The 17,463-nt window shown below is 37.7% G+C and overlaps 1 protein-coding gene across 1 annotated transcript in view; it reads right to left on the bottom strand.

Annotated features, from left to right (window-relative positions):
- Window positions 1-541: 541 nt before the first annotated feature.
- Window positions 542-17,463, bottom strand: part of LOC127542982 (eppin-like) — a 39,556-nt gene continuing 22,634 nt past the window's right edge. Inside the window, exon 4 of the mRNA XM_051968958.1 lies at window positions 542-1,213. Within this exon, the coding sequence (XP_051824918.1) occupies window positions 1,188-1,213 (26 nt within the window). The 3' untranslated portion in view covers window positions 542-1,187. The remainder of the gene's footprint in view (window positions 1,214-17,463) is intronic.

Below are 17,463 nucleotides of genomic sequence, written 5' to 3'. Positions count from 1 at the left end.
TTGTGGAGTCCAGGACACCTCTCCCTCAACCTTCCCCTTCCCCACTTTTCCTTTCCCTCCTGGTTTCCATAAAGTGAATGTCCCTCAAGTACCCCAAGCTGGGGTCAGCTGCTGTCTCCCACACCTGGCCCCAGACTTTGGCCTCAGGAGTCTGGGATGCTGGTCCGCCCAAGCCCGAGGAAGTTTCCAAACATGGTGGTTTTCTCTTGGGTCAAGAGCTGCTGACTTTCAGGTTCAGAACTGACTAGCTAGAGAGAGAAGATCCCAGCATGATACTTAAAAGAGAAGGGAATGAGGAGGGGAATCCTGTAGCTAAAGAACTAAAGTCACAACAGGATTAGATGAGGGATGTCCCTAGACTGGGATGGACAAAGGTCTTTAGCCTCTTGGACATCAGATCATTTTTTGTGCTAATAGGAGAGAAATGACTTTTGTTCTCCCTGTCCCTGCTCCATTTTCCTCAACCATTTTTGGGCATCACTTGCAGTAGTGCTGATTCTCTTTTTTCTTTACCTGACAACAAAGAATCAAGATTCAAGGCTTCATTTTAAAATGCTTTATTCGCAGGAGCAAAGAGTATTTCAACCTAGGAAAAACATAATTCTTAAAGGACTCAAGAAAGGTAACATAGTATAGAGGAAAGAGCATTATCTGGGTACCGAACAGTACAGGGTTCATTTCTCCCTCACTTCTTAGCTGTGTGACCTTAACAAGTCATTTCACCCTATCTGCTCACAATGTGAGATCCACCTGCTCAGAAGCCCTCAATTCCACCCCTCACATGACAGATGAGAAAAGTAAGACTAGTAAAGCTAAAATGCTTGGCCCGGGCTCACACTTCTAAGAAGTATCAGTCAGGCTAGAGGGAATCTAATCTGTGGTTTGGGGCTGACTTTCTGGAGGACTTTGTGTATATGATCAAACTTCTTGATAGGCAAGACTGGAATGGGTAGCCTCAGAAGGGAGTGAGCTCCCCATCTCTGGAGTCCTTCAAGCAGAAGTTGGAGACCTGCTTGCAATGGGGTATTGGAGAGGAGATTCTGGAGAAGTAGGCAGGAGACAAGATGATGCCTGAGGTGCCCGGTAGCTGTGAGATGCTCTATTCTCTGAAGCAGGGAGATTGTTGAAGCATGTCAGAGGGACGCATTTGCCTAAGCCATCACAGTAAATGGTTAGTCTGACAGCTACTAGTGCTTTACTGGCTCTCCATGTCCTAGAGAAAAAAGAAAGATTCAGCTCAAGGTTTGTTGGCACTTTACGTGCCAAAAGAACAAACAGATTTCTCATCTCTAAGACCTTTCTCCCAAAGGACCAGACTCCCTTCTCCCAGTCACTCCACAGGGAAGAAGTCTAGCTTTAGCTCACCATCCTTTGGATAATGGATTGAATGACTTAGGCCACTTGGATATATTTACATGCCATCAATCCATTCTGATTCCTCATCCTTTTGATATTGCTCATATTTTGAAGATCATGTCATCCCCCACCCTTCCCACCCCTGGATTCTGTAAACTCCTGTAGCTTCTTGTCACCTTCAGGATCCAATATCAATTCCCTTTGGTCCATTCAAAGTCCTTTAGAACCTATCCCTTTGAAGCAATAAACTGGGAAAACATTTTTACAGTGAAAGGTTCTGATAAAGGCCTCTTTTCCAAAATATATAGAGAACTGACTCTAATTTAGAAGAAATCAAGTCATTCTCCAATTGATAAATAGTCAAAGGATATAAATAGACAATTTTTAGATGATGAAATTGAAACTATTTCTACTCATATAAAAAAGGGTGTTCCAAATCACTAGTGATCAGAGAAATGCAAATTAACACAACTCTGAGATACCACTACTCACCTGTCAGATTGGCTAAGATGACAGGAAAAAATAATGATGAATGTTGGAGGGGATGCGGGAAAACTGGGACACTGATGCATTGTTGGTGGAATTGTGAATACATCCTACCATTCTGGAGAGCAATTTAGAACGATGCTCAAAAAGTTATCAAATTGTGCATACCCTTTGATTCAGCAGTGTTACTACTGGGCTTATACCCCAAAGAGATCTTAAAGAAGGGAAAGGGACTGTATGTGCAAGAATGTTTGTGGCAGCCCTCTTTGTAGTGGCTAGAAACTGGAAAATAAATGGATGCCCATCCATTGGAGAATGGCTGGGTAAATTGTGGTATATGAAGGTTATGGACTATGATTGTTCTGTAAGAAATGACCAGCAAGAGGATTTCAGAAAGGCCTGGAGAGACTTACATGAACTGATGTTGAGTGAAATGAGCAGAACCAGGAGATCATTATACACCTCAACAAGAATATTGTATGAAAACATATTCTGAAGGAAGTGGATTTCTTCAACAAAGAGAAGATCTAATTCAGTTCCAATTGATCAATGATGGACAGAATCAGCTACACCCAGAGAAGGAACACTGGGAAATGAATATGGACTACGTGCATTTTTGTTTTTCTTCCCAGTTTATTTTTATCTTCTGAACCCAATTCTTCCTGTGTAACAAGAGAACTGTATGGTTCTGCACAAATATATTGTATCTAGGATATGCTGTAACTTATTTAACATGTATAATACTGCTTGCCATTTTGGGGAGGGGGTGGAGGGAGGGAAGGGAAAAGTCGGAACAGAAGTGAATGCAAGGGATAATGCTGTAAAAAATTACCCATGCATATGTTTGTCAATAAAAAGCAATAAAAAAGAACTTATCTCTTCTCCTCCCCTTTCCAAATTTCTTTATATGGCATTTCCCCATGGACTTTTTGTTCCAGTGCTGTTGGTCTCTTGGCTATTCCTCACACAAGGCCATTCATCTCCCCACTCTGAACAACTTTCCTGGCTGTCCCTTTATACCCAGGATGTACTCTCACCTCCTTTCTCCCTCCTGGGCTTTTCGATGTCCTCTAAATCCCAGATCAATCTCACTTTGGCAGGCAGCCTTTCTCCATCCCCTTAATCCTAACACTTTCCTCTGTGGACTTTCTAATTTCTCCTGTATGTAGCATGTTTCACTAGAGTTGTGGATATGGTATTTCCCCCATTAGACTAAGAGATTTGGGAACACTAGCCAAGAGCTTGCCTTCTGATTCCATTTAAAGTACTGATTGTATAAAATATTTGGGAATCTATCTGACAAGGGAAAATCAGAAACTTTATGAGCAAAACTACAAAACACTTTCCACACAAATTAAGTCTGATCTAACCAACTGGAAAAATATTAAATGCGCTTGGATTGGGTGAGCAAATATAATAAAGATAACAATATTACCTAAATTAATCTATTTATTTAGTGCTATACCAGACTCCCAAAAAAACTATTTTGATGATCTAGAAAAAATAAAAACAAAGTTCATATGAAAAAACAAAAGGTCAAGAATTTCAAGGGAATTAATGAAAAAAAAATCAAAGTGGCCTAGCTGGACCAGATCTAAAATTATATTATAAAGCAGTGGTTACTAAAACCATCTGGTATTGGCTAAGAAATAGACTAGTTGATCAATGGAATAGGTTAGGTTCAAAGGACAAAAGTGTAATGGGCTGAGGCTTGAGTTGATGCACTGAGGTCCCAAGCATGTGAGGCTAAATAGTAATTGGACCATACTCTATTAATATATATGCTTGGAGAAAGAATGGCCCCACCCATTCTTTGTGCAAGTCCTGATGTGTTGTATAGGAAATGACATTTTTGGTGGGTGGAGGCAGGGGAGTGAAAAGGGAAGTGGAAAGAGAGACTGCTGGCTGGCTTCTTGTCACAGCTGCTCGCATTGCTATTGCGACCGCCCTTCACCTCCGATCCCCCTCTGCTAGCTGGCTTCCTGTCACAGCTGCCCATATTGCTATTGCAATCCTTCCTCACCTCTACAAAGGATAAAGATTGAAGTTTTTCCCTTAACCTGAATTCCTGACTCCAGCTGATTTTAAATACGCAGACATCACACAAAACAGCCAATAACTTTAATAATCTAGTGTTTGACAAACCCAAAGACCCCAGTTTTTGGGATAAGAATGCATTATTTGACAAAAATTGCTGGGAAAATTGGAAATTAGTATGGCAGAAACTAGGCATTGAACCACACTTAACACCGTACACCAAGATAAGGTCAAAATGGGCTCATGACCTAGGCATGAAGAATGAGATTATAAATAAATTGGAAGAGCATAGGATAGTTTACCTCTCAGACCTGTGGAAGAGGAAGGAATTTATGACCAAAGAAGAACTACAGATCACTATTGACTACAAAATAGAAAATTTTGATTTTTTCAAATTGAAGTTTTTGTACAAACAAAACTAATGCAGACAAGATTAGAAGGGAAACAATAAACTGGGAAAACATTTTTACAGTCAAAGGTTCTAATAAAGGCCTCCTTTCCAAAATATATAGAGAATTGACTCTAATTTATAAGAAATCAAGTCATTTTTCAATTGATAAATGGTCAAAGGATATGAAAAAGCAATTCTCAGATGAAGAAATTAAAACTATTTTTAGCCATATGAAAATATGCTCCAAATCATTATTAATCAGAGAAATGCAAATTAAGACAACTCTGAGATACCACTACATACCTGTCAGACTGGCTAGAATGACAGGGAAAGATAATGTAGAATGTTGGAAGGGATGTGGGAAAACAGGGACACTGATATATTGTTGATGGAATTGTGAACACATCCAGCCATTCTGGAGAGCAATTTGGAACTGTGCTCAAAAAGTTATCAACTATGCATACCCTTTGACCCAGCGGTGCTACTACTGGGCTTATACCCCAAAGAGACACTAAAGAAAGGAAAAGGATCTGTATGTGCCAAAATTTTTGTGGCAGCCCTCTTTGTAGTGGCCAGAAACTGGAAAATGAGTGGATGCCCATCCATTGGAGAATGGCTGAATAAATTGTGGTCTATGAATGTTATGGAATATTATTGTTCTGTAAGAAATGACAAGCAGGATGAATACAGAGAGGATTGGGGAGACTTACAGGAACTGATGCTGAGTGAAATGAGCAGAACCAGGAGATCATTATATACTTCAACAACGATACTGTCTGAGGATGTATTCTTATGGAAGTGGATCTCTTCAATAAAGAGATCTAACTCAGTTTCAATTGATCAAGGATGGACAGAAGCAGCTACACCCAAAGAAAGAACACTGGGAAATGAATGTAAACTGCTTCATTTTTGTTTTTCTTCCCTGGTTATTTTTACCTTCTGAATCCAATTCTCCCTGTGCAACAAGAGAACTGTTCAGTTCTGCAAACATATATTGTATCTAGGATATACTGTAACCTATTTAACATGTATAGTACTGCTTGTCATCTTGGGGAGAGGGTGGAGGGATGGAGGGGAAAAATCGGAACAGAAGTGAGTGCAAGGGATAATGTTGTAAAAAATTACCCTGGCATGGGTTCTGTCAATAAAAAGTTATATTAAAAAAAAGAGCTTGCCTTCTGGCTTTTTCGCCTCCTAAACACTTAGCTGATGTCCTGGCATGTAGTAGTCATGGTATAAATATTTATGGAGTCATTGATACTGTTCCTAATTTCTAGAATGGACTCTTAAGACTTCCTGCCACTCTCATGTCTGACTGCTGATATCCTGCTTCTCCAAGAGTCAGTTAAAGTGTTACCTGCTCCAAAAAAGATTGCATTTCCCATGAACATATTCCACAAAAGGAGGTGAGCTCCTGCTTTTGGGAGATATCTCACTACCATTGCTTTGTTTACATCTAGAGCCTCCATCTTATTCTAAATAACATGTTTTTGCAAGTGACCAGATTGCTCAGTGGGAAGCACTGGGTTCTCCAAAGTGGATATTATCAGAGATAGTGAAATGTTGCCATATAAACAAGATGTTCACACCAAACAATCCCCTTAAGACATACCCAGGTGGGCTCAGAAGGGCCAACACCATTGGTTTCTCTGAGAATTTGCCCATTCCTGGAGGCCTTTGCAAAACTAAGCCTGGCAGCAGTGCAAACAAAAGATCAGCACTGGCCTTGAATCAGAATTCACTGATCAAAGAAACAGCTATGTTCCTGTTTGGTACGGCACATCCAATTTGCAAATACTCAGATATCTCGAGTGAAGAATAGGAGTGTTTATTCTAGAATCATGCAAGAAGTGAATATCTTTTCACTGGAGTTCCACCAATGGAGATGGGTTAATTTACACAGAGATTGAAGTGAATTATATAGTTGTGACCACAAGAATCCATGACAACCCCCCCTTTCCCTTTATCCGGTCAATTCTCATTATCTCACTTACTGCTTGGAAGTAACATGAACTTGTTAAATTTTAACCTGAATTTTATGATGGTCAGTTTCACAAGGTTTCCAACTGTCTGCAGGTATGTTTTATGGCAGTCAGTTTTGCAAATGTTTACAACTGTTTACTTTAGCCAATATGAGCATCCTATTTCATTTTCCCAAATTCCCCAGATAATCTAAGTTATAAATTCAGTCTATCTTAGTTAATAATTTTATAAGAAACCACATAATCCACCACAATAAAGAGATTTGTTTAGAGGTAAGTAGTCCATTAGGCTATATATATATATATATATAAAACCAAGGAGACTTAGTTTACCTCAGGCTTCCTCAATCAACAAATAGACATTAGCCAATTTATAGACCTCTTAGAATATCTCCAGGCAATTACATATTTAGATTCTTCTCTAAGCAGTTAAGTAAAGGTCCAGAAGATCACCTCAGATATTTCTACTAGAAGAGCAAGCCTTTTTTTTTCTCCTTCCCAGACCCCTAATGATTAACAGATGTTTGAAATTGGGTTTGGAATTATCAAGTAACTATTCTGAGAAGTACTCAGTTTCCCATTACATTCATTTCTATGGCTGTGTATCTATGAACACCTCCAGGGAAGGAGCATGAGTGGATAGGTTTGTGCATTGTCTCTAACAGGAGTAGAGAATGGGGGCCCCTCTTTGCTTCCCAAAGGACCCAATGAAAACTGTTCACCCAGTGGCCAGGAACTAATCAGGATCAGAGCGTAATTGGACCCCGAGTTTCTTGCTCAAAGTCTGGGGCTCTTTCCCTTAAACCACACTACTGCCTCCCAAATGCTTTACAAATGCCTTTTACCACCTTACCAAATGCTAAACAGGTCTTCTTGCAAAGATCAAAAGTCTTGAAGCTGTTCCTGCCTTCAGGACAGATGCCATTGTTGAGAGGGACACACCTATTTTTCGTAGTGCTGAAGTACCATTGGTTCAAAGGGCTGGAGCAAGGCTTAGTTTCAAGCTTCTCTGTACATGGGTCTGAAATGAGATTAGAGAGTTGGGGGGACAAGGAAAGAGCCTGAGGATTATCATTGGCCTCCTTCTTCCCATCCCCAACATCATCAATGCTGATTATTCTATTTGAGTCTTTACCAGGAATGCAGGAACCCACTGGGTCCCAGGAATGAGTCCTAGGAGTCCAGGTCCACAGAGAAAGAGTTGGAGGCAGGATGCAAGTGCTCCCCTCATTATCCAAGCCCATTCTCATTATACCTGCTACTTCAGCTTGCAGCAGAGGGTCCAAGAGTCCCTTGACCATAACATGACCTCAGTGGTCCCGAGTGCTAGAGATGGGAGCAGTGAGGTTTGGGGCTGTAAGCTGAGGCCATGAGTAGAAGTAGGCATCCTGCTGCAGGGGTGAGAGCAGGGGACACTGCCCAAAATAGACTCTGTTTCCTTCTCCTTTTAAATTCCTACCTGTCTTTGCAAGCCCAACTCACATGCCATCTCTTCTATGAAGTCTTGTCTGGTTCTGGAGCCATCTTCGCTCTTGGTTCTTAGATTGCATTGGGTATTTCCCAAATTCACAGTGATGTTTCTTCTGGGTCTGTGCTTCTGTTTTACCCAGTAGACTGCAGAAATCTCCATGAAGACAGGCACTTATCTAAACTTCCTATCATTCCTATGCTCATCCCAGCTCTCTGGTCTTCTAAGGGCTTAAGAAATACTTGAGAGCTGACTAGCTGGAGGGGAAAAAGGAAGGAAATTACTTACCATCACTGGAGCTTAGGCAGTGCTTTCCACAGTTTAATGGGCAACATTTCTGTGGGCTTCTGCAATCCCTGTGCCAGGTGCAAGTACTGGGCGATTTGAAAGTGCACTTCAGTTGACTTTAGGACATGACCCTAGGGCAGAACATGGTGAGACTCATTGGGTAATCATTCTCTTCCCTTCCCCTTCTCAATACTCTTATTCCCTCTCCCATTCTATGCTTTCATCTGAAGGAAGCTTGGGGAAATTTTCTGAGCTTCAATGTAGTTGGGGGAATGTCTCCTTTCCACCTGTATTTGTTCCTTCCCCGTCTCCCACTGGCCCCCATCCCAGGTCTAGAAGTCTCCCCCAGGAGTGGGTAAAACTCCTCACCCATCATTTACCCCATCACCTACAGCCAGATTTAAACCTGAAGAAAGCCAACGATGAGTTGTAGTCATGACTCAGGGTCATGAACAGCGTAAACATCAAGAGGCAACCCAGAAAGCCCATGGTGCTGGGGGGAGGCAGAAGACAAGGCTCTTCTCTCTCACAGCCTCTCCCACTTTGCTGCCTGCCTTTTTGACTTCTCAACCTGGACTGCCCTGGCACCTGACTCTCCAACCAGTCTCCAGGCAGTTTATCCAAGCCTAACTATCCGTGGGCTGTGTCAGTACGTCAGAACCCCGCCTACACCAACCTCCCTGAAGAGTCTGATTGGGCATTTCTTAATGTTCCCGAGTCCCTGGCTAGGGGCAGCACTAATCTGAGTCACATGTGCAGTGGGAGGCCAGGGGACTTCTTGAAACCCTTCCTCCCCAGCCTCATAGGGCACCAACACATACCCTGCTCCTTTCCACCTCATTCTCTTCCCCTTTCTTGAAATAGCTCCTCATTATCTTCCTGTTAATTCCTATTGTGCCATTAAAAAAAAAAGTTTAAGGGTCATAGTCTTTGAGTGACTCAATCATACTGTTAATAATATCAACATGTTATTAATAAAACAGGTCAATGACACTCTTGAATGCAAAAGACCCTTCAAGAAGGTGGGCTGAGAAATTTTATACCCTTGGATGAGTGGGTATTCTTAAGGGTGGCAATCCATTCTGATTAGTTGACAATGAGAGAATGAATGTTATAATGGGGGGGGGGGAGGGGCAGCTAGATGGTGCATCTTGACTTCAGAGCACCAGCCCTGAAGTCAGGAGGACAATGAGTGGTAGGCCATCTTACAATGAGAGTCTTGAGGTGTGTGACAATTAGCTTCCAAGTCTGGGTCAAAAAGAACTTTGTATTTCCATATGACCCAACTGACACAAGGGAGAATCCACACAAATGATTTTGATGACCACTGACTTATAGTTTTAAGTCTGATACAGGTAGGTCACCTTCATTTGCATTTTTGTCATTGATTCCATTGAAATTCTTGAATTTCACCTTTCGTTCTTTCAGATGAATTCTGTTATTATTTCTTCTAGTTATGTAAAGTAGTTTCTTGGCATTTTGATTGGTATGGCCCTGAATTAGCAGATTAATTTAGGTAGATTGTCATTTTTGCTATATTAATTTAGCCTACCCATGAGCACTTGATATTCTTCCAGTTGTTTAGATCTGACTTTGTGTAGAAAGTATTTTTTAATTGTGTTCACATGATTCCTGATTTTGTCTTGGCAGGTAGACTCCCAAATGTTTTACATTATCAACAGTTATTTTAAATGGAATTTCTCTTTGCATCTCTTGATCCTAGACTTTGTTGGTAACATGAAAATGTTGATGATTTATATGGATTTGTTTTGTATCCTGCAACTTGTTAAAGTTGTGAATTGTTTCTAGGATTTTTTTAAGTGATTCTCTAGAATTAGCTAAGTATACCATCATATCATCTGCAGAGAGTGGTAATTTGCTTTCCTTATTACCTACTCTAATTACTTAATTTATTTGTCTTCTGTTATCGTTAAAACTAACATTTCTAATAAAATATTGAATAGTAATGTTGGTAGTGTGCAACTTTGTTTCACCTCTGTTCTTATTGGGAATGCTTCTAGTTTATTCCCATTATCAATGATGTTCGCTGTTGGTCTCAGCTGGTTGCTACTGGTCATTTTAAGAAAAACTCCATTGGTTCCTTAGTGTTTTAAATAAGAATGGGTGCTGTATTTGTCGATTTTTTTCTGCATCTATTGAGACAATCATATGAGTTCTATTAGTTTGGTTATTGTTATTGTCTATTATGCTAATAGGTTTTTTAACATAGAATCAGCTCTGCATTCCTGGAATAAATACTACTTGGTCATGGAATATTATTATCTAGGTGATAACTTACTGTAATCTTAAAGAGAAAGTTTTCAAGCAGCAACTGCAGCACCCCCCCCCCCAACAATTCAAATATGCTGGAGATATAATTAGAAATGTATTCAACCTATCAGTGGCTACAAGGACTACAGGTCCTGGAATACCTTCTACTAACAATCCAAAAAATTAGGCTTACAGACAAAAACATTTTATCCAGCTAAATTTAGTATAATATTGAATTTTTGAAATGCCAGATTTTCAGAATTTTGTCTCAAACAAACCTAAACTCCACAAAACTTATGACATAAAAGAGTCAATATCAAACACTAATTTCAAAGGACTTACTAAGAACAGACCATATTTAAGTTGTGCATGGAAATGTACACCATATAATCTAAGATTGTCATTAGTAATTCAGTAGTCCAAGTGAAAGTTTGGGGGAAAGCTGAGTATGATGGGGCTCTAAAAAGTAAAACCATGTGGAAAAAGTTAATAATGTAGTAATTATGCTATATGAATGAAGTGCTAGAGCAAGAACCAACTCGGGGGAAAAATGGGGATGGGGAACAGAGCCAAGATAACAGAGAAAAGTCAGCAAGTTGCTGGAGCTCTCTCAAGTTTACCTAGGAGACAACAGAAAATTAAGCCTCTGGACAGATTCTGGAGCTACAGAACCTACAAAGATGTACAGAGCTGGAACTCTGGAAAGATATACTTGAATCAAGGACAGCAGGATGCCTATAGTTATGTACCTACTCAGTGTGAATGATGATCCCATCAATGGTTCTTTAGTTAAACATATACTTAATGTGATGTAATGATGTAATCACTCTACTTGGCATATACTTAGTGTGATATGGTGATGTAATGGTTCTACTTGGCACATGCTCAGTTGCTGTAGGGAAATAATCATACTGAGATACTTAACGCTGAGAGGACTGGGATTGGAGAGTCTTAGGCACAGACACAGAGAAGATTCGAGACTCCATCTTTGACCATCCTTGTGGTCATCACTTCTCCACTTAAAATCAAGGCTTGTCCAGAGATCCTCCAGAAAGCTAGTCTGTATATTACATAAAGAGATGGAAGGAAACACTGTTTCCAGTTCCAGGTAGCTTGAAATGGCTTCAGGAAGGTCAGTCTCATGTGGATTAAAGGGAAAGCAGCCCAGCACAGATGGTTTCTGGATAAACTAGTAAGAAGGTTTTAGCCACAGCACAGATCTGTCACTGATCCTTTTCTTTCCTAGATCAACAATAGCCCAGGGGACTAGCAGCCTCCAGTCCTGTTGCAAGAGGTAAATTGCTAGTCCTGGAAATCAGGCAATAACAGGTGGAATTAAGTCAGACTATCCCAGCACTGTGAGCAAATCAGCAAACACCCGAGGTCTCAATGCTCAAACTCAAAGCTCAAAGCACCCAAAGATCAACACTGCAACAAGAAGCTGAGGGCAGCACTCCCTCTGTCCCAGGAAAATAATTCAACTTTAAAAGTCACAAAATAGGGAAAAGAAAAAAAAAGCAAGAGACAAAAAAGCACTTTCACCATATAAAACTACTTTGGTGACAGGGAACATCAAAACACCAATGTCAGAAAAGAGCAAAGAGTCTAAATATGAAACCTCAAAGGGGAATATTTCAAGCCCAAAAAGCTTAATAGTCAAATAAGAGAGGAAGAGGAAATATTGGGGGTAGGAGGGTGAGAAGTAAGCAAGAGAGAGTCAACAGCTTAGAAAAGGATGGACATAAATTGACAAAAGAAAACAATTCCTTAAAAATACTGGGCAAATGACAAAAGAAAAAAAAAACACTGAAAAAAGCAACATTGTCAAAAGTAGAATTAGCCAAATGGAAAATAAAGGAAAAAAACTAACTAAAGAAATCATAGTATAGGATATTAGTGGTTTCACTTAATTTCTTAGTTGATTCAGTACTGTTTTTTAAGTAAACCATTCCACGACAGGCAAAAAGCAATAATTTTGTTTGCTTTTTGACTATGCTTATTCTCTCACTTTCATTTCTCTGTCTTTTTTTGCTATAGCTTACACTTTTAACACCATCAGACAGAGGACTTCTTTGATTTACTCAATCTTATAAGAAAGGACTTGAATTTATTCCCATTACATGTAATGCTAGCTCTTGATTTAGATGGCTATTGCCCATAGTAAGTAAAATCAATTTATTCCTGTTGCTTGTATGTTTTAACAGGAATGGATATTTTGTCTTTTCAAGAAACTTTTCTCTTTGATCAATATACTCCTATGATTCATTCTTGTCCTTGTTGTTCTAGTTAGTTATATTGATAATCTTGAACCAGCCCTACACGCATTGTAGCCTTTGTAATATGTTGCTGTGGCTATGTTTTATTTAAAAATTTTGTGTCTGTATTCTTATGGTATAGTTATCTTTCTTTATTCTAACTCTCACTTGTTGAGATGGAAAGACTATATTAGAAGCATTGAAGAAATATCATAGGACATCTTTTTTCTCATTTTCTCTACAATTTACATAATATTGGAATCAATTATTCTTTGAATGTTTGATGTAACTTGCTTTTAAATCCATCTGCTACTTCAGGGTTTTTTTTTTTTTTGGAATTTCATTTATGTTAATTTCTTCTTCTAAAATAGATAGTTATGGTCTGTGCCAACCCTAAAGAACAGTGGGTCCAGAAATATGGGGCTGACCTCTGTGCTGAAACAGTTTAAAGGAAGATGAAAGCCTTGGTATCAATCCATGGGACAAATAGAAATGGTTCCAAAAAAAACCTGTTTTGGACTTATTAGAAAAAAAAATCATAAAAATTGGTAGTGTAGGTATTCTTCTACTTGTTATATTTAAGCTTTTTATATTTTTCAAAATATTCTTCCATTTCATTTCAGTATTAATTTTGTTGGGAGTGATAAACTTCATCAAAAAGAAAAACTTTAAAGTAAAAAGTCTTATCAGATCAGTTACCTCTGGAAAGACTCACCAGTGGAGAAGCTTCAAAGCATTCTGTTCATATAATTTATATCCCATAAAACAGTACAAACAGGCATTATTACTTAATGCAAAAAAAAGAAAGATTAACAAGTTTCTTACAATTGCTATTTTGTGTTACCTTACTGATGCAGAGTGAAATATTTGGGGTCTAATATTTTTGAGGATTTTAAATTGCTATTGTACTTGCCACCAGTCCTATTTTCTGATCCTTTGCCTTTTTAATGGCATAATCTGGGCTTCTGTTTCTGTGACAAAATAACTAATGACAGTCTCATCACTCATGTTACTCATTCTACTCAATGAGACGCCTAGCAATTTTAAGTACTTCTTTGCTAAAATAAAATATGTGTAGGTTAGAGTTAAAAAAAAAATGTTGTTTGGGGAGAAAGAAAATTGATGGCTAGTGACTAGGTGAAAAAGTTTTCTAGTAATTAATTTCTTTATTGGTTTATTTAAAATTCTTTTGAATTTTTGAGATTGGTAATTTGTTTTTGTTTTCAATCAACTCTGCAAATTGCTTATTCCTTTCCCTCTACCCCAAACAAAACCAAACTAGCATTTAGTTTTATTTATTTGATCTGATTTATTTTTTCATTCAGTTTTGTTAACCTCTTGTTCTGACTTTACAGATTTCCATTTTAGTGTTTAATTCAAAGTTTTAGATTTTATTGTTTTCTTTAAAAAATATTGTCTAAGTTCTCTTCAAGACTAAGCCCACTAGGAGGTACTGTCTCTCTTCCCTTTATACTGCCTTCCCCTTAATGGTTCTTTTCTAACTGGTTAGATTGCTAAACTGCTCTATGGATCTAACCTTCCAAGAAATGGCTAGTTCTCTCATCAGGAAGTGTTTCCTCTCTGTTGTGAGTAACTCTTCTGAACTTGTCTTTTCCTTTCTAGCTATATGCTCTCCCAGCTCTATTTTTTATTTGTCACTCCTAGCACCCATTTTAATTTTTAATTTTGTCTTTAACCTCTTCGTCTGAATAAACTTGCCTGTTGTCAAAGAGAATGGCCATTGTGAATTTGCCACATGTTTATTTCAAACTAGGTATTGCTACCCCAACATCATCATTTATTGTTTGAAGCCTATGGTCACCACTCTCCTTGCCAAAGGTAAGAGATGAGGACCCCAAAGCTTTTCCTACTAAGGCAGGGTGTGAGCTGGAGCCCAGCAAAGGTTTAATGATTCCAAACCTGCCAGGCTTTCCCTTCACCTGAAGGTAAGGGGGTCCATCCTTCCGAAACTTTCGACATCCCACACTTCCACATAAAGGGGTTTAGGAGAAGACCCGGTTTTGCCCCCCTTCTCAGAGGCTCTTTCACCACTTAGCAGAACAGGGAGCTAGCAATTGGATTTATTCAAAAGATCCCCATGAATCAAGCCTTTCTGCCTTCTAGAGTGTACCCTTTCTTTCTGGGCTGCTGGATCTGTGAGCATGGGTTATGAGAAAGGGACAGGAGGGGGAGAGGCCACTAGAGTGTAGGTAGACAGAAATAAAATGCTGGAGAGGAGGGAAGGGGGAAAGGAAAGAGAAAAGAATAGTGGGATAAATAAGAGGACAGGAAATACAAAATAAGTTATCTTAACTATATATGTGAATGGGATAAACTCTCCCATAAAACAAAAATAGATGGAAAACTGGATTAAAACCCAGAATACTACAATATGTTGTTTACAGGAAACACATTTAAAGCAGAGTGATACATACAGAGTAAATGTAAAAGGCAGAAGCAGAATCTATTATGCTTCAGGTGAAGTAAAAAAAAAAAAAAAAAAAAAAGCAGGGGTAGCAATCCTGATCTCAGATCAAGCACAAGCAAAAAAAAAAAAAAAAAAAAAAAAAAAAGAACTAATTAAAAGAGATAAGGAAGGAAACTATTTCTTGCTAAAAGGTACCATAGATAATGAAGCAATATCAACACTAAACGTATATGCACCAAACATTACAGCATCCAAATACCTGGAGAAGAAGTTAAGAGAGTTGCAAGAAGAAATGGAAAGCAAAATTGTACTAGTCGGGTTTCTCAACCTTGTCTTCTCAGAACTAGATAAATCAAAACATAAAATAAATAAGAAAGAAGTAAAAGTGGTAAATAGAATACTAGTAAAGTTAGGTATGATAGATCTTTGAAGAAAATTGAATGACAACAGAAAGGAATATGCTTTCTTCTCAGCACTTCATGGAACCTATACAAAAATTGACCATATTTTGGGACATAAAGACCTCAAAATCGAATGTAGAAAGGCAGAAATAATAAATGCATTTTTTCCAGATCACAATTTAATAAAAATTACATTCACTAAAAGACCAGGGGAAAATAGGCCAAAAAGTAATTAATAAACTAAATAATCTCATCCTAAAGAAAGAATGGGTGAAACAGCAAATCATAGACACAATCAATAAATTCATCCAAGAGAATGACAATAATGAGACAACATACCAAAACTTGTGGGATACTGCCAAAGCAGTAATAAGGGGAAATTTTATATCTCTAGAGGCCTACTTGCATAAAATATAGAAAGAGAAAAATCAATGAATTGGGTGAAAAAAACTAGAAAGAGAACAAATTAAAAACCCCCAATCAAATACCAAACTTGAAATTCTAAAAATAAAAGGAGAGATTAATAAAATTGACAGTTAAAAAAAAAAAAAACTATTGAATTAATAAATAAAACCAAGAGTTGCTTTTATGAAAAAAACAAAAATAAAATAGATAAACTTTTTGTTAATTTGATTAGAAAAAAGAAAGAGGAAAATCAAATTTTTTAGTCTTAAAAATGAAAACAGAGAACTTTCTACCAATAAAGAGGACTTTAGAACAATAGTAGTAGTTACTTTGCCCAACTTTATGTCAGTACATTTGACAACCTAAGTAAAATGGAGGAATAGCTACAGACATATAGATTGCCCACATTAACAGAAGAGGAAATAAGTTACTTAAATAGTCCCATTTTATTTATTTTTATTATAGCTTTTTATTGTCAAAACATAGGCATGGGTAATTTTTTTAACATTGACCTTTGCAAAAACTTCTGTTCCAACTTTTCCCCTCCTTCCTTCCACTTTCTCCTAGACGGAAGGTAGTCCCATACATGTTAAATATTTTAAAGTAAAATAGTCCCAATTTTAGAAAAAAAAAATAGAACAAGTTATTAATCAACACACGAAGAAAAGATCCTCAGGACCAGATGAATTTGCAAATGAATTCTACCAAAAATTTAAATAACAATTAACTCTAATACTATATAAACTATTTGAAAAAATAGTGAAAGAAGAACTCCTACCAAATTCCTTTTATGACACAGACATGGCACTGATCTGAAAACAGACAAAGAAAAAGACCAATTTCCCTAATGAATATTGATGCAAAAATCTTAAATAAAATATTAACAAAGAAATTATAGAAAGTGATCCCCAGGATAATACATCAAGAACAAGGAGGATTTATACCAGAAATGCAGGGCTGGTTCAATATTAAGAAAACTATTAGCATAATTGACTATATCAATAACTAAATTAACAAAAACCATATGATCATCTCAATAGATGCAGAAAAAAACATTTGATAAAATCTAACACCCATTCATATTAAAAACACTAGAGAGTATAGGAATAAATGGACTTTTCCTTAAAATAGTCAGGAGCATCTATTTAAAACCATCAGTAAGCATTATAGGTAATGGGTATAAACTGAAACCATTCCAGATAAGATCAGGAGTGAAACAAGATTGCCCAATATCATCATTATTGTTCAATATTGTATTAGAAATGCTAGCTTTGGCAATAAGAGATGAAAAAGAGATTAAAGAACTAGCATAAGACAATGAGGAAACCAAATTATAACTCCTTGCAGATATGATGGCGTAGTTAGAGAACCACAGAGGATCTACTAAAAAGCTATTACAAATAATCTAAAACTTTAGCAAATTTGCAGGATACAAAATAAGTCATCAGCATTTTTATATATCAGTAATAAAATCCAACAGTTAGAAATACAAAGAGAAATTCCATTTCAAGTAACTGCTGATAGTATAAAATATTTGGGAATCTATTTGCCAAGGGAAAATCAGGAACTATATGAGTAAAACTACAAAACACTTTCCACACAAATAAAGTCAGATCTAAGCAACTGTAAAAATATCAAGTGCTCCTGGACAGGTCGAACAAATATAATAAAGATGACAATACTACGTAAACTAAT

The sequence above is a fragment of the Antechinus flavipes genome, chromosome X, assembly GCF_016432865.1.
Source record: "Antechinus flavipes isolate AdamAnt ecotype Samford, QLD, Australia chromosome X, AdamAnt_v2, whole genome shotgun sequence".
NCBI classification, from domain to species: Eukaryota; Metazoa; Chordata; class Mammalia; order Dasyuromorphia; family Dasyuridae; genus Antechinus; species Antechinus flavipes.
This window is presented reverse-complemented; position numbering and strand designations above follow the sequence as displayed.